This window comes from Podarcis cretensis (genome assembly GCF_951804945.1).
Source record: "Podarcis cretensis genome assembly, chromosome: 10".
Taxonomy (NCBI): Eukaryota; Metazoa; Chordata; class Lepidosauria; order Squamata; family Lacertidae; genus Podarcis; species Podarcis cretensis.
Window position 1 is genome coordinate 75897076 of NC_137179.1, and position 25458 is coordinate 75922533.

Here is a 25458-nt window from a genome sequence, read left to right on the forward strand (position 1 = left end):
CATTCATTTTGGATCAAGATAAGGAGAGTGAATAGCATATTTTTCTTCTTAATTTCTTATTCCATTGGGAGGGGGCGATGGGGAAGCAGTAGAAGTTTCAAGCAACCACAAAAAAAGGAATGACTCATATGTTTCTGAATCAAGATCATAAATCCTTCTTGTTAGCCATCGATTTCAGCCTTCTTAACAACCTCTGTCTGCTTTCTTTACAGACAATGAAGTGTCTAGAATCAAGTCTCTGTGTTCTCTCTCTCTCTCTCAGTAGTTCTTTATAATGTTTGGATATATGGTAAATAATGGAAGGTGATCAGGTTTGTGGCTCTATGAAGGCAGTGTGACTGGGCATATTTCTGCTTCCTTTCACTGTATTTTATCTTCCCTGATGCTTTGCATAGGGCCATCCTTATCCCATGAAGCAAAGAAATGTAATTTCATCAGAAACAGGATTCCAAAGGGACTGCCAGTTTCCTTCCTCCAGTCTTAAACAAAATGAGATCAAGTTGGGGGAGGGGCATCTTTTAATAATTTTATTGAGGTTGGCACAAAAAATGCCATTATCCTGTGCCAGAGGTGGAATACCATTTTCTGCCTGTGGGCCACATTTTGCGCCCTTGGCCACATACCCACAAAGAGTGTGTCCAGAGGCAAAAGTGGCAGAGCAATGGATGTGACTCTTAGCTTTACATAGGGGGCTACATTCCAGCCTTGCAAAGGTTGGGAGTTTCCTACATATCCACCTACAGCCATTGCCATAGTTCCAGGACGCACTTGAGCCAGGTGAACGCACTCCAGAAGGGTGCTGTGCAGGGCCAGTAAGGGATGTGGCCTGGGCTGAATCCTGGGGGGTGGGGAGAGAGAAAAGTTGCAAGGGTGTCCGACACAAGGGCTGTATTTGTCCCAGCCAGCCAGCCAGCCAGCCAGCCAGCTAAAAGCCCCTCCTCCTGTCTTATGCCATTCACTTTTAAATGATACACTGGGTGTAGACACCTGAAGATGGGTTGCATTAACCTGCTTGCAAACATCTGCACTGAGAAGTTTTGAGTTGCTGCAGTGCCATCTCTTGGGTCTGAGTCAATCTGAAATTGAGCTCAAACTTGGTAGCCTGACACAACTGGACATACACCACCGTACCCCTGCTTAAATCTATATTGCAGAAAGGGCAGAAGGAAGGGGAGACATATATCAAAGAGGCTATAGAATATGAAGTCAATATAGCTAGATTCTCAGGCAGCATTTGCTAAGGGGTGTAGGGGGTGGTGGCAAAGTGTTGGGAGGGCAGTACTGTGCCCTCGAAGCTCGCCCTCAGGTGCACTGGATGGTGCTGCCCCATTGTAAGTGAGATTCAGTTGCCACTCTGCACATGGAAGGAGATACCATCTTGTCCTTCATCTCAGGCAGACAAATGGCTTGGGCCAGCCCTGGAGATGGTATTCCACTTTCTGTGGTGTAGAGCAGATATCCTCCATCTCATGCACTGCACACAGGATCTTTCATGTGACACCTGATTCTACAGGCGCCCATGCGCCCCCTCAAGGCACAGAGAGGGGACATAAGAATAGTGGTTGGCATGAAACACCTGCTGGCAGTGTGCAGGGACTTCTGAAAATAGACTAACCCTGCTCTTCATGTATGAGCCATGGATAGAGATGGTGAGTCCTAACTATGCTGAGTCGGAGGTAATTCCTATTGAATTCAGTATGGCTTCCTTCCAGTTAAGTGGATTTAGAATGTCATCCTTAATCTGCTTCCTATTTTGAATTTCAAAACAAAACAAAAAAAGCATGGGCTCTATCACTCATTATTGTTTTTCTAACATGGAAAGAAATTATCTTTCTTCTGTGCCAAGACCCCGTGACCCCAAAGTTCCCTAGGGGAACATGAATAACCACACAGGACAACAGCATGTTGGGGTTTTAGACTGAATATGGCCACAACTTTATTGGTTACAGTAGACAGTGGTTTGGCAGGAAAGGAAAAAGGAAAGACTGCTGGGCAGGGCTCAATTTAAGGACCCCTAGGAGTGGGCTCAGGTGCCCCCGTTGGCCAGCTGGGCCCTGCCAAGGGGAACACCTGCCAAGGACTGCCGACATTGGCCAATAGATGGCAGCCTGGTGATCTGACCTGCTATTAGCTGGATCACTTGTGTGCTCCGGGGCCTGGCTGCAACGCCACCCACCAAGGAAAGTGAACCGTCTTGCTAACTGCTTCTCAGTTAAAGCCCTAACTTCTTTGTCAAAGCGGGGCACACCATCTGGATTTTACTACCCGTTTTTGACTACCCTATACCCTCATTTTAAAAGTAAACTTACATTTAAATTTTATTTTCCCCTACCCGCACTCCAAAGTTTTTGTGACTTATAACTAATCTGTCCTTTCAGGATGCATGAAATGAGAGAGGATGATAGGTTTGTGCTGAACTCAAGGTAGCAAGAGCAACTGCAGTCCTAACTCTACTTACCTGGGAAGAAGCCCCACTGAATTCAATTGACTTGCTTTTGAGTAGACACTATTAGCTTTGCAGCCATACATGGTTTTATGATGGGCAATCAGACAGTTCATTAATTTTGTCATCAATGTGTCAAGGGGATTTTTGTTTGGGTGTTTTTGTTGTTGTTGTTTTGCTACAAATGACTCCCTGTGTCATTCACTTTTAAAGAGGACATGCAGGGAAGGTGATGGCTTTGCACATATATACTGATGGCAGATATATGCGTCTATGTAAAAAAACTAATTTTAAAAATAGGTATATTTCCACATCAGCAGACAATCAGTGGAACACAGACTTGTGGAAAATAAATCATTTGCAGCAGAATGGAAAACACCAGAGGAAAGTGCAAATGACTATTGGAATGGATTGAGGCATGTTCATACATCCCTGTTAGTGAATTTACTAGAATCATACAAAAACATTACATTGGAATGCAAAAATTGGTCTCCCATGGGTAGTATTACCTTGACTAGGTAGTACTACTAAACATTGATTTAGTGTCAACAGTGTGCTGGGTGCTAAATTGCTCAACTGCACACAGCTCCACAACGTAACATGCTAAATGCATCTGTTCTGCTCAGCTTAGTAATTGATTCAAGGATGTCTATAGTGTGACACAAGCCAAGGAATATATCCTTCTGGTGACCTGTGAACGTGGATCAGAGCAATCTCATATCATGGCTGCCGCTGGTGGGTTCTTTGCATTAGATAGTGTGTTCTTGTGTGCATGTGTACCTGTAATCTATGCAATTCATTTTACTTACCACCATTTAATGAACATCTAACTAACATTTCCTTGGGCACTGAGGGGAACCAGAACATCTGTCAAGTCACAAGTCATACTGACTTCTTTGCATGCTATTGTAGTTATAAAATAAAATAAAATTATAAAGCTGTTTCTGTCCTGCTGAGGCTGGTTAACAGGTCCCCTCTTACTTGCTGAGCCTAAACCTGGGTTCAGATTTATAATGAGAACAGTTGAAGATCATTAAAGTGATTTCTAATTATCTGCCTGCTTTCCCATCTATCTGTCTGTCTATCTGGTATTCTTTGGTTTTTGTCATGTAACTCATAACATGTTTTAGCTTAAGGTTACCAGATTTTTTTCAATGAATCAGGGGACAGTTTAATCAATCAATCAATCAATCAATTAAATACTACACATTCGGCACATTGATGCTGCAGCGATATTGCTAGCAGAGGAGCAGCCACCGCCTTACCTCAGCCACCGCCTTGACCTCAGTATCTGAAAAATTATTATAAAAATATTAAGACACTAGTCGGTTTGGAGTAAGTTCAAAGGTTTATAATTCTGTGAAGGGAAATATAGATGTAGGATTGATTTGGCTAAAATAGAATATGCAGCAGTAACTGTTAACTTAAGGAAACCATGGAAGGATGGATGGGAAGTCAACCAATCATATTATTCCTTCCTTCCTTCCTTCCTTCCTTCCTCTCCTTTCCTCTCCTCTCCTTTTTGTATTTTGAAAATTTATAAATAAAAAAGTCAGATGGGCGGCATATAAATAATGTTGTTGTTGTATATGAAGTGTTGCTGAACTTTAGATTTCTATAAAGTCTTTATGACATTGACTGTTATACTTTTGATCCATAGCATAGAATTGGCCTTTTTTACAGCTGCCACACACTGGGTCAATGTTAGCATTGAGCTATCCACCATGACCCCTGAGATCTCATTCCTGGCCAGCTGATATTATATGAACAATGTAATGTCTTCCAGGGTCAGGTTGGATAATGGTTTGTTGACCGTCTGTAGGGGGGAATGATTCTAAGAATGGTTTTTTCGTCTCTTGCAAAGGGAAGATTAATTAGAAGGGTCAGTGCCTACTTCATACTTTCCCAGGGTCCTAAATTACTTGTATGCACAAGAATCTGAGAATGTTTTAAAGCAGATCTTGAAGCTCTTGATAGTTTGTTAGTAAAAGTCCAGATGTTCCTTTGTGTTTAGACCAGGGGCTGTAAGCTTTTCCAGCTGAGGACTCACCTTTCCTTCAACATATAATATGAGACCCACTTTAAAATTTCTTTATCATTTCTTTATCATATATTGTACATATATGTATAAATCATTTCAAAAGCTTTCCATAGCAGCTAACAATTATAAGCATCAGTTCAAAACAATGGAGCATTAACAGCAATAAATGCTAAAAATGCTTAAAATTCGTGTTTTTATCCAGTGGGATAAAAATAGATATCACCGCATCTAAAAACCAAGTGAACATTAATGTTGGCGTCAGACAAGTATTTTTAGGCAGGGTGCCACCCAGTGGCGTAGCGTGGGGGGTGCAGGGGGGGCCGGCCGCACCGGGCGCAACACCTGGGGGTTAGGGTTAGGGGGCGCAAATCCACGGGTTAGGGGGCGCAAATTACTTGCCTTGCCCCGGGTGCTGACAACCCACGCTACGCCACTGGTGCCACCACATGACAACTCTGCTTCAGGTCACTACACACCAAAAACTACCATGGTGTCATTGCTGTAACCAACTCTGGGAAAGGTCACGATTCAGGGCTTGTCCACACTTCCACTTGTCCTGTGTCTAGAAAGCATGGCTCCAAGGGGTTTTCCACTTCTCTCATACTTTCTAGGCACAGTTCTGAGAGGTTTTCCACTGGTCTCCCTGCTTTACTGCTGAAGTGGAACAAACAGAAATATGCAGCAATGCCAATAGATGTTTGTTCTGATTTAGTAGTAAAGAGTGGGTTTTCCCGGGGAAAGTGGTGGGACAAATGGATGAAAGCAGTGACTACTACACAAAGTTTGTTTAATGCAACAATTGAAGTGTGTTGTCCTTGTGTGAAATGCCTTAGAATTCTGAGTGGTGTGCCAAGAGTTTCAGTAAGGTAGCAAAATTTATTTAAAGGGTTTCTCACACAATTGTGACTCCTAGTCACCCCCAGCTCCACTATTTGAAGACAAATGGGTTAGGCGAGGTATAAGGAACCTTTGGCCTTCAAGATATTGCTGAGCTAATGCTCCCATTGGCCTCAACAGGCATTAGCAATGGCCAGAGAGGCTGGGAGTTGGAGTTCAGCAGCCTCTGGTTCCTGATTTAACCCAATGGCAGGGGAATAATGGTTATCACCTTTTGTTGTTTTACTTTAATGTTTAGATGTCTCGAGGTGTGGGACATTGCAAATAAATGAGGTATTGGAAGAAACTGGCCATGTGGCAGTCCTATATGGAAACAGCCCCATCCCCAACTCAGCTCCACAATCTTTGCCTGGAATAAATTACTTTTGTAGCATAATCCTATTTTATGTAATAATATGTAGAGCAATTTCAGTCTTAAGTAATGCTTTCCAAATAGTGGTAGAAGCCTCCCACAGTTGCAGCAGTCTTTACAACTAGTTGGTCGGACTTATAGGAGAGAAAATTCCTATGGTGACAGACCCTGTTTACCATAAGATGTTGGGTCACAAATGTCAGCCCTGCCATTATAATGGCAATGACACTGTACCTCTTGCGTCCCAGGTGCTGCTGGAGACAACACTCTGGGATGACTGCGACCAACATCTCATGCCCAGAAGCATCTGGCTCTCCAGTGTGCAAAGCAGACAGACTGGTGGACCAGATAGATCTTTGGCCTGATCTAGCAAGGCTTTTCTTAAGCTACATTGTGGAAGGAAAAGCTCTAAATAATTATATTATGGAAGTCAGATGTGAATGAAGCAGGGATTACTGGATGATTGTTTCCCTGGGAACAAGAACAAAGGGGGGGGAAAGCAAGATCTTCTCATGTGAATGAACATTCGTATAAAACTCCAACGATAACTCATGCACACAAGATCATAGATATTTTTAAAAGAAGATCAAAGGCAGGAGGGTTTGAATTACAGTTTAGATCTTTTAAAAGGAATCTGCGGTTTTGAACTGTACAAGTAATTAACACCACACGTCAATCAGATGCATTAGCTAAACTGAAAATTAGAAGCATCGAGCCCAAACTAAGCACCACTAGGAATGGAAAATTATGCCACAACAACACTGGGAATTTGGGGGTGGCTCATATTTCTGTGCAGGCATTCATAAGGCCCCCACCATCTTGTATCACAGGTTTGCTGTCCATGTCTTAAAGGAAAGAAGTCCTTTCGACATGGCCAGACTATCACAAGTTATATTTGCTTTCATGTTATGGAGTGAAATTAGAGTGACCAACTACATGGGAGTACAATTGGCCTACTGTCCTTTTCACAGCGGTGGAGATGAGGGGATTTTGGCATATGTAGTCTTGGAATTCTCAGCACGATAGGCTTGTACATGCCTAAAATCTCTCTTCTACGCAACAGTTAAATGTACAGGAACCCTTTGCTCCTTCTGTATAGTGAATTTGAGAATTAGGGCCAGTAATCATCCTTCCGTCCATTGGATAAATGCTTGGATAAATCCACGTTAAATATTATATGAATCTAATCAGCCAGAAAGGCTCCATAGGAGGCTGAGCAAGCTTTTCTAAAACAAGGAGCTCTGTGTTTTAAAATGGTCATTTGTATAGGCTGCACTTAAACGGCTCTCATAGAGTCACCTTACAATCCATGCAGTTGAATAAATACATACTAAGATAATTGGGGGGGGGTCTGCATAATTACATGTTTGAAAGCAATACAGGGAACAGGGATGCCCCAAATCCTGCTGATGAACTCAGGCCATGCATTTTTGAAAACCATTTTCAAAGAGTGGTCAAGTTGTTGCATTCCCCTTCTTCTTCATCATCATCATCATCACCTCATTCAAAATAACCAAAGGGATTAAATTGCATGGTGGGGGCAGGACTGCACACAACATGTGACTGGGTCTCATGATATGGAGCCAGCATCCTTAGGAAGCTGCTGGTAGACACAAATCACTGGTACCTTCCTACACACACACACACACACACAGAACACAAGGGCTGAGCAATATATGCTTTTCAGCATCACAATATATCACCAGCTGAACATCGTGGTATACTGATATATCACAATGTCAGAAAAAAGGCTGGAGCTATGTAGAGGCATTGGCTGGCTTCATGGTTTTTCCTGCATTGTGATTTTTGCCAGCACCTGCTCTTGTGATTTGCTGCCCCTGCATGAGGCAAGGGAGAGCTGATCCAGCAGCGTTAAGAGGGGCTGCAGGAATTGAGAGAATTGGCTGCTTCATGATTTTTCCCACATGGTGATTTTTGCAAAGCACACACAAGCGCAATATGGACCTCAAACCGGTTTTCGATGATACATCAATATATCGCCCAGCCCTATTGAGCAGTGCCAGGTGGTTGAGCTCAACTGCCAGACCAATCCTACCTCGGGACCATTGGGTCTGGTATGGTTCCAAATTGGATGGGGGGCCAGGTGTTTAGATTCCTGCATTGCAGGGGCTTGGGCTGGATTACTTTCAAGGTCCCTTCCAACTCTATGAGTCTATAATTGTAGGAAGTAAAAATGACAGATAGAGCAAGCTGCCCATCAGGTCGCTGAGGTTGCTGCTGCCCACCACCCCAGTTAAGCTCATTAGACCCTACTGATGGAGGATGAGACCCCAGCACCCTGACTGTGGCTCCTTCAAACCTGGAGCCACCCATGTAATGGGGGGATGATGACGACATCCCGGAGCCACTCAGGATTTGTTTGCTGTAGCAGTACTGGCTCAAAGTGGTTAACTCACAGCCTGACACACATCATTTCTCCCCCTTAAAGGTACCAGGGGCCCTCCTTGGGGAAATATAATCCTCACCCATGAAGAAACCATGGAGGAGGAGGAGGAGGAGGAGGAGGAGGAGGAGGAGGAGGAGGAGAAACAGGAGGGAAGAAGATTTGCAGGCCTGGTCAGTGGATTCTTATGGAACCCATGCAGGCCTGGTCAGTGGATTCTTATGGAACCCATGGACCAATCAAGGACTCAGAAAGACAGCAGGAGCGTCTTTACTGGCCTTCTGACCAGAGTAGCCACCAACCAAGGGGTCCCAAGCCTTTTAGGGGCCCTGAAACAATGGATCAAAATAATAGTGATTTGATCTTGAAATAAAATTGAGATTTTTGATTGTCCAGAGGCCCTACAGGGTTTAATCCAGCACTGATTCTGTCTGTCTGGGTAGGATGCATGGTGAGGATTGGTTTGGCTCAGTCTAGTAGCATGGCCTATTACAATGCGTTGGATTTGATTCCTGCAGATTCTTTTCTATGTGCTCTGGTGAGAAGAACAGGCATTGTTTAATTTTGCAGTGAAGTGATGACACACGGGGAAGGTTCCTTGAGGAGCAACTTTTTACTTAATTTTTAGAGGAGAGGGGAAACAATTGATGGAGTTTGTGGGGGCAGGATTGAGAGAAACTGTGTTCTTTATTGGGTACAATATGTTTGCAGGGAGCAGTATTTAATGTCTAAAAATAAAAGTGCAGGGAATTGGTGGGGGGAATCTTTGCCATCTGTCCTGTAAATCCTTCTCTTTTATCTTGGTCTGTATGTGGTGGGGGTGTGGAGGAAGACAGAAGGGGCAGTAGCTCTATGGAAAGCATTTCAATTATAGTCTTGCTGGTTAGCAGTGGAAACTAAGGTGTTTTGGCACCTTCCATAGCAAGGAACCTAGACTGAGATCTCTGAGATCATTCCTAACAAGAAACTAGAGACAAGAAGATCCCACCCCCAGCTGGGGTGTGTGTGTGTGGAAATTCACCATCTAATCCAGCTTCACACTGGCTCATGCTTAAGTTGTCCACTCCCTCTGTGAATTGGTGTTGCTTGCAATGACTTTCTGTAGACTTCCGCGGAATTTTCTGAATATGGTGACATTTATTCTGCTCCGATTTAGTCAGCTACCATCCCTGTCAATGTTCAGTCTTAGCTGTCTGCTAACTGGGTGCTGCTGAATTCAACCCACATTTTACCAGCTTCCTCGCAATATCATGGGGGACTTTTTCAAAAGCCTTACTGAAATCGAGATACACTATGTCCACAGCATTCCCCGGTCCACTAAGCTTGTAACTCCATCCAAAAATAGAAAGGAGATTCATGTGGCATCACTTATTTTTCAGAAACCCATGCTGGGTCTTCGTAATCACTGTATCCTTTCCTAAATGCTCACAGACCAACTGTTGAATTAACTGTTCTAGGACTTTTCCTGGTATCAGTGTCAAACTCACTGGTCGGTAGTTACCTGCGTCTTCCTTCCCTCCCTTTTTGAAGATGGGGACAACATTTGCCCACCTCCAGTCTGTAGTGGCCTCACCTGTTCTCCAAGAATTCTCTAAGATTATATTAGTACCCTCGCCCTGGAAATTTGAATTCATTTAAAGTAGCTAGGTGTTCCCTTACTACCTCTTTTCCTATTTGGGGCTGCAGCTCCCTCAGGTTGGGAATTGCTTTCCTTTTGGTTGAAAACAGAGGCAAAGTAGGTGTTGAGTAGTTCTGCTTTCTCTCTGTCACCCAATAGCATCTCTCCATCTTCTCCATACAGAAGACCTACCCTTTCCTCGTCCCTCCTCCTTCATTCTGCTGAATCTCCCCAATTTTCAACAACACAAGACTATCAGAAATTAAGTAGGTTAAACTTTCATTTTATTCAATAAGTGGTTTATGATCCTATCCTGAAGCTGCAGTAGTTGCGATATGCTGAACTGTAGTAACAGTTTGATGTAAAGCTTCCACAGTTTGTTTATTTTTTAAAAACATCAGAAAGATGTGTGTTGCAAAGCAATTCCTCATTGGCTCTACTTTGCACCTTAAAGAGTTAAAAAGAAAGATGGAATGCCTTGAGAATGTTGGCAGAGAAGGGGAGAGAGAGACAGAAAAGGGGTTTGTTTTCCATCCTCTCTGGACGTAATCCCGGCACTTTGAAGGCTAAGTGATGATTCTAGATTTAAGTTTGTTTCTCAGTTCCTCTGCGAGGAGTTAAGCAGAGAAAAGTGAGATTATAAAGACAGATAGCTGTACCAGCAGACCAACTTTTTAAAAAATATGCAACTCCCTTTGTAGCAAAAAAAGAAAAAAGAACAAAAAGGGGATATTTTTACATTGTCCCCCAGTGCAACAGTATTTTATTTTAGAAGATACACAGAAAACGTTGGGAGAAACTATTCCCTGCAAAGGGGAACTCCTAGCAAAATGGTTTGTTTTGGCTTTGGTGTTTTTCTTTTTCTTTTCCCTTCCTTTCATGGAAAATCACTGTGACATTTTAACCGTGCCATTCTTTAGTAGTCTGAAAAATCAGCAAACCACCCGGGACTACCAGCGCCAGACCTTCTGTTTTGCTAGCTGGCATGGCTGCTGTGCTTTTTAGATTTGAAGATCTGCTGTACAGTTGGGACAGCCTAGTGTGGAACCTGACGTCGCGGGTTCTGGGGACTTATCGATTCAGAAACTTGCAGGTTGTGCGACTAATGCTTAAACCATGGTGCATCTCCAGAGCTGTGTACCAGGTAGGGTAAAATTATTTAAACATATTGGGGACCAGGGTAGGGGTGGTGATGGGGTGACAAGCTCCTAGCCAGTTTTTTACTTAGAGTGCCTGGGAAATCATGCAAGGACGGGTCTTTTGTGGCTGTGATTCTTAGACTTTTTTGTAATGTCTAAGGATTGCTTTGTGTAGCATTTAATTCTACACTTGTATTGTCTAAGGATTGCTTTGTGTAGGACCTAATTCTACACTAAATTTCCAGGTTTTTTTCCTTTTGCTATATTAAGATTTGCTGCATTAAGATTTTTCCACTTTCCCCAGGTGGCTCAGGGCAGGGTACATGGGGCTATGATTCTGGCCAGCATCTCATTCTGACAATTCTGACCATTTTGCATGGCAGCTAGAAGGTAGCAAAGACCACTCCTTGCCTCCACTTTCTGGCTGCATCACTCATTTACCTCTACAGACAGTACATGGAAGGGGCATTGAACAAACTGATAAGAGTGCATCCCAGAATCCAGTTCATCATCCTGCAGAACTGTGAGGTCACTGACCACATTCTTGCTTTGCAAAAGGAAGCCTTTCATCCGCTGCTCTTTATTTTCCTGGTTCTGCTGCTCTGTGCACAGGTGGAGTTTGACACAATGCACCAGCCATGCCAAAAGCAGGAAAGAGAGAGCAGGGTACTGCTGCATCTGACCCGGTTGGGGCCCAAGATGAAGTGAGAGTGCACCCTAGAGTTATCTGCAACCCACACCTTTGTGACCCCTCAATTCATCCCTATGGCTCTGTTGCCACTTCAGACCCCACATTTACTAATTTCAGAAATTATGGGGAGAAGCTGGCAGCCCGGAAGTTAAGGGGATCCTTGCCCCAGCAAACCCATAGCACCCTTCCTCCCAAAGTGGTAAAAAAACAATTCCAATACAAATGCCAACTGGAAAAAATAGCAATTTAAAAAAATTTAAAGGCTCGTTGGAAGAGAAAGATCTGCCTAATAGTCAAGGGGAAGGCTCTTCGAAGGGAGGTGCCACATCACTAAAGGCCTAATTCCTACATTGTGCAGAATGAAACTCCTGATAAGACCTGTTCTGCAGGAAGTCCTCACCCACAGAGCATAGCGATATTTCCTCTGAAAGTGTCATCTTCATATTGTTATGAGTTTGTGGATGCCTTGACCAACACCTACTAGACCCAGCACCCATTAGACCCAGGAATTCTGGGTCTAATGGGTGCTGGGTCTAGTAGGTGTTGGAGTTTATTCGATGCCTGGAGTATTAAGATGGGCTGCCAGATGCCAAAATACACACCAAACCAGTTTTTTTCATTAGCAGAAAATTGCCTGGGAGAAGATGGGCCATTTGCAGGGAACAAACACAGACAGATGGCCCATCAGGAAAGTGGATGAGGGAGCCCCACCCTGAGTTCTGAGAGGCTTAGTCAGAAAACAATGCCAGAGTTTTTCTTAGGAGGAAGTTATAGATTTTCTTTTGGCTGCAGTGTGATTGCGGGGAAAGGGTGTCAATCTGTTAAATGCGGCAAGCTGAAGGGGTGGGTCAGAGCACAATGCAAACTGACAGTTTGAACCCGAGGTGAGTGAAATGGGAGAAGCAGGACCCTCTAGGAGTGTAATGCTTTGAACCCTTCCATCATAGGCTCCAGTTGTATGTATGTATGTATGTATGTATGTATGTATGTGTAAATAAACCATTTATGATAAAGACACCCCAGTCTCTGCTTTGCCGCATTTCCAAAGGAAACACAAACCTTGGGTAAGCATGCCGGGAACCCCTGGAATCTCACACAGCTGAAGAGATTGGGTTGGCCTGTAACAATATTAAGTTTGTCCTGCCCCTTCCATGGAGGTTAGGCAGACTTCCTCTTGCTGAGATGCCACCATGTAATGCCGTTAACCTTTATTGGCTGCTGGTGGGGGGGCTGGGAGCAAAGAAACTGTGGTGGCATCACAACAAAGTGGAAAGAGAAGCTGTTTTTTTCTTGGTGGAAGCATCACCTCTAGTTCTACCCGGAACGAGTCAGCTCATGCCATAGTCTTTGGTAGCTTTGCATGTGGATTAGATTTTCACATTTAGTGTTTTCTGTTGCCTTCCCCCTACTCTTGCTTTTCAACCCATTGGTAGCAGCTGGCAGGGAAGCCAATAGGGTGATGCTGTGCATTTTGTTTCACCACCTATTATGAGGATGAGGAGGTGAACTCATGTCAAGTTCTGCCATTACAGCCTGCAAAATTATTGATCTTTAAGCAAAAAACACTGGATAAAATTATACAACTTCATGGTTAAATGAAATTAGATAAAGAAAAACTGTGCTCCCCAACAAAACGGTATCAGAATATCCTCCTGGGTGTAGTACAGTCATTTTATTTATTTTGTATTCAAGTTCTGTGTTTGTTGGAGGCTGTATCGAGAGAGGAGTTCTGCTCCACTGACTGTGTGGGAGCCTGAAAGAGCTCAAGACTGTTTCAAGATTGGACCCTCGGTTTTTCCTGATGCTGCACAAAAACCGAAAATGCTAAGACTTTGTATGAAAGAGCCTTATGTAAGAGGAGTTCCATTGAGATTTCCCACCTTGTTTTTCAGCAGGATCTTAGGTTGAGAAATAGATGCACATCTGGTTTGAGGCAAAGAACAAGATGAAAACTTGGAAGGGGAAATTGGAACCGAAGAATAGTGTTATATGTTCCCCACTTCCCCAGGTGGTGAAAAGGTCCAGGGATGGCTTGTCAACATTTAGCTGCAGCTTGGGTTAGAAAGCACTGAAGACTTTGTGCTACTTGTTTATTTACAAATATACATTTTCAGCATGGAGAAGCAGGCAGGCAGACATCCAGACAACCTACACTCATCTGTGCAGCAACATCAGTTCCCCCCTGCAAGCAAAAACAGAGCACCCGTTCTCTGTTTCTTCCATCTAGCTGCAAAATTCAGATTTGTTTTTACCTTCTTGGCTACACTGCAAAGTTATTTCTCTTAGCCATGAACACATTGTAGAACACTGGTCTCTCAACTCGCCCCCCCCCCCATGTGGTTTGTCCTCCTGGCACTTGATGTGCAGACATGAACATACCATGGCATGAAAATTTTCACCTGCGTATTTTTGCAAACAAAATAGCTCTTAGAGACACAGGAGCAGACCAGGGTTCAATGAGCAACCCTAGTTGGAACTTGAAGTGACATGAGATGTTATGAAAATTCTAAAGGTGGTGTTGATCTTTGATAGTTCAGTGACACATACAAATCATCAGTTTTGCAAACCAAACAACCTTTCCTCTGTTCCACTTAATTGCATGTTCCGCTTATTTACATTTACACACTGCAGGGCGGTCCTCAACTTTAGAAGATAACAACATAGCCTTTTCTTCTTTAAACTGAGAGTTGTCTTCTCCAGAGGTGAAGTCAATCAGTTTTTTTTCCATTATCAACATATCAGCATGAATCCGTTAAATAAGAGTTTCAGGATTAGGAATAATCCCATTGTGGTGAATCTTTATTTCAGAAATGGTGGAAACTGAGATCATAGAATCATAGAATCATAGAGTTGGAAGAGACCACAAGGGCCATCGAGTCCAACCCCCTGCCAAGCAGGAAACACCATCAGAGCACTCCTGACATATGGTTGTCAAGCCTCTGCTTAAAGACCTCCAAAGAAGGAGACTCCACCACACTCCTTGGCAGCAAATTCCACTGTCAAACAGCTCTTACTGTCAGGAAGTTCTTCCTAATGTTTAGGTGGAATCTTTTTTCTTGTAGTTTGGAACCATTGCTCCGTGTCCGCTTCTCTGGAACAGCAGAAAACAACCTTTCTCCCTCCTCTATGTGACATCCTTTTATATATTTGAACATGGCTACCATATCACCCCTTAACCTCCTCTTCTCCAGGCTAAACATGCCCAGCTCCCTTAGCCGTTCCTCATAAGGCATCGTTTCCAGGCCTTTGACCATTTTGGTTGCCCTCCTCTGGACACCTTCCAGTTTGTCAGTGTCCTTCTTGAACTGTGGTGCCCAGAACTGGACACAGTACTCCAGGTGAGGTCTGACCAGAGCAGAATACAGTGGCACTATTACTTCCCTTGATCTAGATGCTATACTCCTATTGATGCAGCCCAGAATTGCATTGGCTTTTTTAGCTGCCGCGTCACACTGTTGGCTCATGTCAAGTTTGTGGTCTACCAAGACTCCTAGATCCTTTTCACATGTACTGCTCTCAAGCCAGGTGTCACCCATCTTGTATTTGTGCCTCTCTCTTTTTTTTCCTTTTTTTTTTTTTTGCCCAAGTGCAATACTTTACATTTCTCCCTGTTAAAATTCATCTTGTTTGTTTTAGCCCAGTTCTCTAATCTGTCAAGGTCGTTTTGAAGTGTGATCCTGTCCTCTGGGGTGTTAGCCACCCCTCCCAGTTTGGTGTCATCTGCAAATTTGATCAGGATGCCCTTGAGTCCATCATCCAAGTCGTTGATAAAGTTGTTGAATAAGACCGGGCCCAAGACAGAACCCTGTGGCACCCCACTAGTCACTCTTCTCCAGGATGAAGAGGAACCATTGATGAGCACCCTTTGGGTTCGGTCAGTCAGCCAGTTACAAATCCCCTGAGTGGTAGCATAGTCAAGACCGCATTTTACCAGCTTCTTTACAAGAATATCATGGGGCACCTTGTCAAATGCCTTGCTGAAATCAAGGTAGGCTACATCCACTGCGTTCCCTTCATCTACCAGGGTTGTAATTCTGTCAAAAAACGAGATCAGGTTAGAGATGAAGGAGTTTGTTCAAGGAGATGGTTTGGACCAGCATCTGAAATTATAACTCCGCTGTGATCAGACCATATTGTAATGACTATTAAGTGATCAACTTTTTTATACATGATTGCTTGCTAATGGTTATTGAAGATGAGCCACTCAAAGGGCCTGGCTTTCTTCCTTGCTTGGTCAACACAAGCATCATAGCTCAGTTGGTAGAGCATGAGGCTCTTAAACTCAAGGTCGTGGGTTCAAGCCTCTTGTTGGACAAAAAGATTCCTGCATTGCAGGGGGTTGAACTAGATCACCCTTATGGTCCCTTCCAACTCTACAATTCTATGATTCTATACCTTCTGCCTGTTTTACTTCTGGGTTCCCCAGCTTTTCCATCTCCCAGATTCTATACAAGCTGTCATTGGTCATCACTTCCAGCAACTGACCTCATGGGTTCTGGAGGACACTTCCCAAATGTGGATATGAAATCTCATGATCCCAGCTTGACCTGACAGGAATGACATATCCCAAGTCTGGTTTTTGGTGTGCAAATTTCAGTTACATAAAAGACTGGTAAAATGTAACCCCCCCAAGCTATGTTTACTGTGTTTACATCATGAAGTTGTGCTGATCTGGTGCAAAAAAGTGCTGGTCAAAGTGCAATTCTGTTGACAGGCTGACATGAAAGTTCAGTGCAGTTGAGACGCTGGTGGTCTCCAGGCTGTGCTGTCTTCATCTGCTAGTTAGTTAGTTGTTAGAAATAATGCTTTGTCTACTCTCCAGTTGTCCACAACACTGTAATCTCCTCTGCTGTCAACCTACAAGCCCTGTGACTCTGAAGACATTAGGCAAAAACCTCTAAGAAACCTCAACCCTTTTTACCAGAACAACACCATCTTTAAAGAGAAGAATTATTTTAAAATGTGGCTACTAAGATTAAACGGTCTCATGAGGAAGAAGAGGCCCCAATAAGCTGCACAGATTGATTTATGAGATATATTCTTTTCTGTGAATCATATCTTTTCTTTGGATCCCAGCTATAGACAGTTGCTACCATGATGGAATTTGTTACGTCATACTTCATTAGCCTCTTGGCTGGGTTAGCATGATGCCCTCTATTTGGAGCAGCGCTTGGAAGGGGTATACAGGCCTCAAGTGGTCCAAAAGGCTGCTGCCAGAGTGTTGACTGAGGCTGGCTGCTGAATGGAGTAGGGATTCAGATAAGTGGGAATGGCTGGATTGAAAATAAACCAATTCTTATGCACCGTTAAGTGAAATTTCACATTCTTCCATTTGGCTGAAGATATTTTATTATATTTCACAGGGATTAGTCATCCAGGCTTGAGAACTACATTTTACAGGCATTTTATAGAGACAAGAATGATCAATGTGCATGTGAAAGATGAGGCCTGAAATATTAAACATACCATTTAACATTTGCAAAATATATAGTTCTTGATTTATAACTTCATTCTTGGCTAAATAAATGTGAGATTTGAGTTCTGTAGTTGCATTTCCTTTTGCTTTCAGGCAGGAGGTATTAATGTTTCACATTCATCTAGCCATTTACAAGACTACAGAGCTTGAGGAAACAGAGATTGAAGAGTGGAGTGAGCTCAGTTCACAGCTAACAAGGCACTATGAAGGGAGAAAGGCCTGATTCCAGTGTAAATCAGGAACAATTTCCTTGATGAGATGGACTCAGTTCTTCTGTATGCTAAATTAATTCCAGTATTTATTTTAGCGGAGCAATCTGGATGCTCTATTCACTAACGGGAAGCTCACGCAACAGAAAAACGAGAAAGAAGAATCGGTTCGCAAGGAGAATAATAAAAATCCTGGGACCAGTTATTTGCTCCATTCCTTAAACATGAAGCAAACAAACCAATCAGGAATCCAATTATCAAAACATCATGAGGAATCAAACTGGTGTAAGAATTGATCAAGGGAAAACAAGAAAAGAGCTTGATGGTACCATGTCAGATGTTTTGCATGCGGAAAGGTAAATTCAGTCACATCATCTCCAGTTAAAAGGATCTGGTAGCTGCTGCTTCTTCTTCTTCTTCCTCTTCTTGCTGCTGCTGCTGCTGCTACTACTATAACTATATTTACATCCCAACTTCCTTCCCAGGAGCTCAAGATGGTGCACATGGCTCTCCCCCTCTCTATTTTAACCTCACAACCAGCCTGCAAGATAGGTTAGGATGAGAGACTCTTTCCTATTGTTTTGTGGACAGTTTCTATGAAAATAGCATATATCGTATAGGTTCCTCTAGATAAGAAAAATACAAAATTTCAGAAAGATAGGTGCAGGGGTTCTGTGCTAGGAGTATTTACAGTTGATTTGGGGCATTCACTTACCTCCCTGTGGTTTGGGATATAATTTGTACTAAAATGGCATACCATAAATAAGTAAACTGTCAACATTACAGAAGAATTGGTGCAGGGCTTAAGGCACCAACATGTGGCCCCCAGGCCTTTTTAGGGGCCCTCAGCAGCAATGTTCAAAAATATTCAAAAAAAAATACGCGGCAGATGTTCTTGGATGGATTCTGTCCTGCTGTAGTAGCTTGGGGCTGGAGGTAGCATGGAACAGACATTGTTCTGCATGTCATGCTATTTAAGATTATTAAATTTATTTATGTCTTTAGTATTATTTAATATACATAATTAATATATTTAACCATATTGCAGACACTTTAATTTGTGATCTGGAAATGTAATTCAATGTGTGACCCACAGGTTCTGTGTCAAAGTACTCTTACAGCCCACTTGGTCTGGAGGTTAGACCACCTAGGCTTAAGGAATTAGGAAATGTTTAAAACTGTTTGTGGACTGGTAAGGCGGATTGCTCTCTGCTCAATGGATGGTGTGTTAGTTCTTTCCTTCTACAGCCCTGGAAAAGTCATTTTGTCATTAGTAGCTAGAGCTATCAGTCAGAAAATGATACCTGCTTCTTTCCCTCTCTTCTTCTTCCCTGTCCTTATGTGACAAGCTTGGGAAATGTAATCATTCTAATGAGAAAGATACTGTAGTTTGAATCTGCCTAAGTTACCTGGAATCTCCAAAGCTCCAAGGCAGCCCCAAGGCTTCAGGAGCAGAATGATCCAAGGACACCTGGTGCATCTTGAAAGAGCCTCAAATCACTCAGAATCTGCCAGATTTGAGTTGGGATTCATCCAAAACAGATTAACATTGCTAATATAAGACATCTTTCTGTGTTTACTGAAAACAGATAGTGCCCTTTTTTCTGACATGTTTTGAAGGTAACTGTTCTGACGGGACAAGTGTGTACAAATCTAACACCCACTCAACAATAATGATGACAGAAAGGAGACTTTAGGTCACTCACCCAAAAAAGCTTCCTATTTAAATTTGTTCGGTCCAGGGCTGTTAGAATTTGCTAATCTCTGAAGACTACTCAACAACAAACACCCCAACAAATGAAAAAGTGCTACCATATATATATATAGTTTTTATTTATTGTATTTGTTCATCACTTTTCACAGAACATATTAATCAAACAATTAAAATCCATTAGACAGAATAACACATAAGAATAATGAAAGTGTTCAGCCATCAATAAATAGAAAAAAGGACAAATCCTACTCTACTCAGTTAAAAGGTGAACATCAACACAAGCCAGAACCAAACCCCATTGTGGTTAAATCAAGGTCTTAAATGCCTAGCTAAATTTTTTGATTGGCAAGTAAAGGCAGATGATGCTGACACCAGACAAGTTTCCCCAGTGAGAGAGTTTCCACAAAGTTTCCCCATTGTTTCCCCATTCCTCAAAGAGAAGGACATTTAATGATGACTGTAGGGTACAGGCAGATTTTACAGAAAGAGGTGATCTGTGATCATTGAAGAGCAAGCATAGAAATTGGTTATTGCTAGATTGGAATACATTCCAATCTTTTCCACATTTACCCAGAAATAAACCCCGCTGTGTTCAATGGATCCTACTTCCAAATAAATATGTACTAAACCTAAGAAAAGGGACATTGGTGCCTGTGGTCTAAACCACTGGGCCGCTTGGGCTTGCCAATCGAAAGGTTGGCTGTTCGAATCCCCCCCACAGGGTGAGCTTCTGTTGTTCGGTCCCTGCTCCTGCCAACCTAGCAGTTCGAAAGCACATCAAAGTACAAGTAGATAAATAGGTAACGCTCCAGCGGGAAGGTAAATGGTGCTGGCCACATGACCCGGAAAAACTCTGCAGAAGCGGATAAACATCGGCTCTCCAGCCTTTAAAGCAAGATGAGTGCTACAACCCCAGAGTTGTTCGCAACTGGACTTAACTGTCAGGGGTTCCTTTACCTTTTATCCTTTAAACCTAAGAAAGAGGAATAAGGACTTCTTCAGAGGAGAAAAAAGGCTATGGTCATTTAATGGTGGAATGGTATTCAGAGAAATTTGGCATCTCAGGGAACCAGACTTGGATATTTATTCCAGTTAGGGAGAAGGAATCACATAATTGTAGACCTGAAAGGGGTCATCTAGCCCAACCCCCTGAAATGCAGGATTTTTTTCACCCAACGTGGGGCTCAAACCCAGAACCCTGAGATTAAGGGTCTCTTGCTCTGCCACTTGGCTCCAGTAAGAATCCAGATCAGTACCGTTCAGCCGATGCTAGTGGGTTCAGAATGAGCTGCTGGGACCTTTTTGATAATATTTGAGCTCTTTGTGATCTGCCCTACGCATTGAGCACCATAAGGTAATGAACATGGAAGTACATGGATTGTGTCAGTGGAAGTTAACTGCCACAGGAAGTACAGGCGGGATGTTGTAAAGGTGTTGCAGGAACTGTGATTGCTCTACAGTGTTTTGCCTTGAAAATTAGCAGATTCTGCAGCCCCTGGAGACTCTTCAGACTTTACAGTTACATGTTTAAGCATTTATGAGTCTCAAGCAGCTTTTCTTACTGAAGAGAGAGAAAGTCCCAGAAAGGAATAATTAGACCCAAATGTTAAATAAAGTACTTTACTTTTTTCCCTGTGTCTTTCCCTCCTAAAATCATTTTGCTCGGTTTCATTGTTGGCACAGGAAAGTGTTTTTTTTTGGGGGGGGGGGTTAAAACATTAAAAACTCTTAGTTGCCAGAAAAATAATCTGATACAACGATAAAAATCTGTCTGAGAAAGCAAAGGAACTGCACCTGGCTGGCTTTTCATAGCTACGTTTGAGAAAGTACAAGAGGCTCATTAAGTTTTCGGCTGAATATTTTTTCACTAGGCATATTAAAATAAAGTTTACATTGTGCTTTATGACCTTCCCTAGCCTGGTTTCCCCAGATTTTTTTAGAGCCAGCAAGAGTGTTTCTGCCTTGGCAAAGGCCCATTTTCTTCTGCTGTTTGCTTCTTCACCAACACGGATTGCCCCCAAATAAGCTGAAACTAAAGTGCCATGGCAATGATCTCAGACAGAACACTAGCTCAGCTGGGCTGACTGCTTCCTGCCACCAGGGGAAGCCTCTTTCTAAGTAAATAGTGAAAGCCAAATGGCCTGAGCGTTGTTTGACTGCTTAAGACAAAATAAACTTATGAATTAGGCCTGCATCTCACCATTCCTCAAAGGGCTTAAGGGGCATGCAAAGATACTTTAAACAAAGCTTGGTGTGTTGTTGGTATTTCCTGCAGCACAGCAAGCCTTTCACCTTCGTGTTTCATCCTCAGATTCAAGTGCTGATTGGGTTGTCAATCTTCTCCTTCCCATGCATCAGGTGGCCTGCAGCCTTTACCCCCATTTTTTAAAGTACCACGTGAATGCTTATTTAAGTAAGCACTTGTAAGCGCTTGCTTGTATTTTTAGTTTATTGTTTTAAAGGAGAAAATATGTTTCAGGTACCTGACACACCTTGCTTTTGCCAATGGAGTTCCCTCCAGATGTTGATGGGCTACAGCAGCGTTTCCCAACCTTGGGCCTCCAGCTGTTTTTGGACTACAACTTCCATCATCCCTAGCTAGCAAGACCAGTGGTCAAGGATGATGGGAATTGTAGTTCAAAAACAGCTGGAGGCCCAAGGTTGGGAAACACTGGGCTACAGCACCCATCATCTCTGACCACTGGTCATGCTGAGTGGGGCTGGTGGCAGTTGGCTCCAACCCTGGAGAGAAACACAACACTGAATGGAATTCCGTAAGAATTCCACTGCTCATGAGAATGTAGGCTTGGATGCTCTTCTGAGGTGGGACATTGGCTTCACAACAATACTGTGAGACTGGCTGGGGCAAGAGATGCCTATGGCCACTTCATAGTTGAGAAGAACAACAAATAATATTGTGGTATATTAAGTGCAACACATTTAGATATATGGCAGGGATGAGGAACATCTGGTCTGAGTGCCAGTCATGGAGCTCCAGGGGGTCCAATTGAGCCTGTGAAGCAATTTCCCTCAAATCTATGGGCAGCATGATGGGGTTCAGTTCTGCACTGGCGGCAGGTGATTCTTCCTAAAAGCAGTATTTGATCCCCACTCATCAGCTTCATGTCATTATGGCCTCATGTCATTCTTGGGGCACGGTGGGATAAAAACAGATAGTCCCCATTTTTTCACCCTCTGTGCCCCATGTTATGACGCAGCTGGGCTCTGGGGCAGAGGAGATTGTGTACTGAAAGGTGCCTGCCCAGCCACCAGAGATAGCCTGATGATGTTTTTGAAAAGGGAGGAGAGAGAGACATTGTTGCTGCTTCCCAATAAGGCACCCCAGCTCTACAAGAAATTCTACAATTTCTGTAACCCATCTGAATTTGCCCTTCTTTCCTCCAAAACAACATTTTAAAAAATAATCTGGAAACCTTTGGCCTCATTGGGCCAATGACCTGCTTCCATCTAAAACAGCTTTTTATGTTTTGTGAAGCAATTTTGCCCTTTCAATTTTATATTTGCAAGAGACAAATGCACATTTCTTAAAATTTCTTAAAGAGCTACTTTCCCTCCATCCAGGCTCTGTGCCTTGCTCCTTAGTTCGACAAAACAAAATGTCCAGAGATGAAGTCTCACACTCACACTGATGAGAAACAGTTTAATATCCAAGTTTGTGATGCTGAGAGGCAGATGGGAGACATTTCATGGGGATGCAAAGATGGCTAACCAAGCTGGAGTTGATTATTGTCCTGAAATGGGGCAAGAATCAAAACAATGAGTCATCAGTACCCAAGGAACCCAAAGGTACCCAAATAACTTCATGCATCATTTGTGAAAGATGGCTATAGGGAGAAACAAAGTAAGTACTAGTGGATCATGCATATATAAATCCAGATTATTAAGGCAATAAATACTTCTTTTAGTTTGCTATGGGGAACTATTTCCTTGCATTGGCTGTTGTTTAGGATTGTGGCCTGGGTGCTATCCCTTACCAATAAAAGTGTGTATCATACAAGGTTTTTCAGATCACACATTCGGGTTCAGAGGTAGATATCAAATTTGGATTCTGAGTAGTGTGTCTTGGATATATTTGGGATTTATCAGGAGTGAAACAGGATCTCTATGAGGTGGTACAAGTTGAAGAAGGGTTCCCTGAAATTCTTTGTGGCATCTCTGAAATCCAGAAATCAAAATAGTGCTACAGGAAAGCATTTGTTGAAGGAAAAATTAATGTTTCTCGGTTTACCAGAGGGCCACAATGCCAGCATGTGATGATAGGGGAAGAGGGAACAAACACCACAGTGAGGAGAGGAAGAATCTGGTAATGAAATAATTTTATCTGTATCCTCTTTTAGGGGGGAGCAACTTTTCAAGAGCAAAACACATCTATCTGTAAGCTTAAGGAAGATGCCAAGGTCAAAAGAGGAGGTGGGAGAGAGAACTCCTTTGCTTATAACCAAAGAGAACTCCTTTGCAACTGACAGATTTTGCTTACAACCAAAGAACCTAATTTCTACCCAGAAACCGAATCCCTTTAAGTTCTTCCCAACACAAAATCAGTTTAAAGGTGCCCAGCACAAAAGGCCCTGGACCCATTTGTCTGCAATTTGGCGGGTTTCTTACCCATGGTCACTTCTTTCATGTCTGCAGTTTTCAGACCAGTTGCCCACAAAATGCTGTCATTATCAGCCACCCCAAACCTGTGACAGATGCTTTTGCAGGAAAACGACTGTGACTAACTGTGACAACTGTGAAAATTGGCAGCATTCATGCCCTCAGAAGGAGCAAACTTGCCTGCAAATTTCATCCAATTTTGGCCAAAAATCAAGAGGTTTGGGGGGGGGGGGAATTTAGAGTTGCCCAGTACAAAATGCCTGAACCTATTGCCTGTAATCTGTCATGCTTTATTCGCTCTGGAAAGGCTACTATGTCTACACTTTGCATGCAATGATGTTAAAAGAAAAACATAGCTTTTTAAAATATCCCAGTAGTGAATGGGGTGCGGTAGGAATAAATATTACTCAGACACCCCCCCCCCCACCATGTCAAAGTAGGCAGCATCCAAATGGGTCTGAGCCAAATTGGGTTCTTCTATAGAGTGTTGAATTGGAGTCTGAGCTTGTGATCGGTGCAAACCCCTATCAGATATGAATGGCTGACGGCTTTTACATTTTCAGAGAATGCCCGCTGCTCTTTTTTGTCCTAATATGCCTTGATGCAACCTGTACAGTTGGCACTGTCTAATCCAGTGCTTTTCAACCAGCAGTACCTAATACTGTAGTATGTTAGGTGACACAAATACTCTGGTCAGAGTTGAAAATCGGAAGCAAATGCATCTGTTATTTACAGTATTAAAGGGTGTGAGGAAGCTAGGCTCACCCCTCAGGAGAGGAGAAAAAGCACCCTGTTCTTTTTCTCAGGATGAAGTCTTTCCAACAAAATTAAGCCTCTTGGCTTTTCACCTTCCCCTTTTGCACAGGCAAACCTTCCTTCCTTCTCTTTCTTTCAACAGCAACACTATTTCTGACATCCATCACTTCCAGTTTGCTCACCTACTCCTCAAAAATCAGCTGACCATATGTCGTTTAAACTGGTTTTTCTGCATTACATTTTGAGAATGCTTTGTTTCAATTTTTAAAAAGTTATCCAAGGTCAAATTCTTGGACACCATAAACTCGCATCTGGTCAGCCACTAAGGACTATCTCCTGTCAGAAACCTGGCAAAAGTTACAAGATGTCTGTTGTGAGGTTTAACTTGTAAACTCATCTACATGTGTAATTCTTGTGGTCAGTTTTCCAACACTACTTAGAACCGCTGGGCCCAGGAGATTTTGCTGGCAGAGAATCTGAGGGCTAAACTGTGGGCTCCTCCCCGGAAATTATATAAACCAATACTGTATATCTTCAAGGGCTCAGAGACCAGTTTGCATTCATTGTCCAGACGGTATGGCAATTGGAAACTGGAGGTTTTATGCAGGGATTGTGGAGTCAGTAGACAAGCTCGCATTGGAGCCTAGATGCATTACATTTATAAGCTGCATTCTGTGCAAATTGGCACTCAAAGCAATTCATAATAAAATAAAAATAAAATGGTTTTATATAAAAAAGCAATAGAAACAGTCATAAGACATTAAAATCTGAATGTAGTCATTAAGAAAACAAACAGCTTAAATCAGAAACAGCAAGGTTCTCACAGCATCCCTGGCAGCCAGAGACAATCATGTTTGAAAACAAAATAGCATCCACCTGCTAAAAGAATAGCCTCAAGGAAGGAGGCAGGTTTGCTTTTTTTCATAAAGTGGATGTCTACTTCACATCCTTGCCAACTTTACCTGGGTGAAGGACATAGTGGAGACTACCTTCTTCTGACCTCAGCGAGGGGCATGGCTCAGGCACTTCCTCAGAAGGATGTCTTTCAGCTGGGATGGAAACAGGGGATACTGATCTTCAGTTCTTTTCTCATCTGGCAGG

At 42.9% G+C, this 25458-nt stretch overlaps 1 protein-coding gene across 7 annotated transcripts in view; it reads left to right on the forward strand.

The window, feature by feature from the left end:
* FRMD4A (FERM domain containing 4A) overlaps positions 1 to 25458 on the forward strand; it is a 434151-nt gene that overhangs the window by 164616 nt on the left and 244077 nt on the right. The window contains exon 1 of one of the 7 annotated variants that reach the window (XM_079993565.1): positions 10427 to 10899. The exons of 5 other annotated variants lie outside the window; for them this stretch is intronic. In XM_079993565.1, the coding sequence (XP_079849691.1) occupies positions 10741 to 10899 (159 nt within the window). In that variant the 5' untranslated portion in view covers positions 10427 to 10740. Of the gene's footprint in view, positions 1 to 10426; positions 10900 to 25458 lie in introns of those variants that run through there. One more of the 7 variants, XM_079993564.1, reaches the window with a different exon arrangement.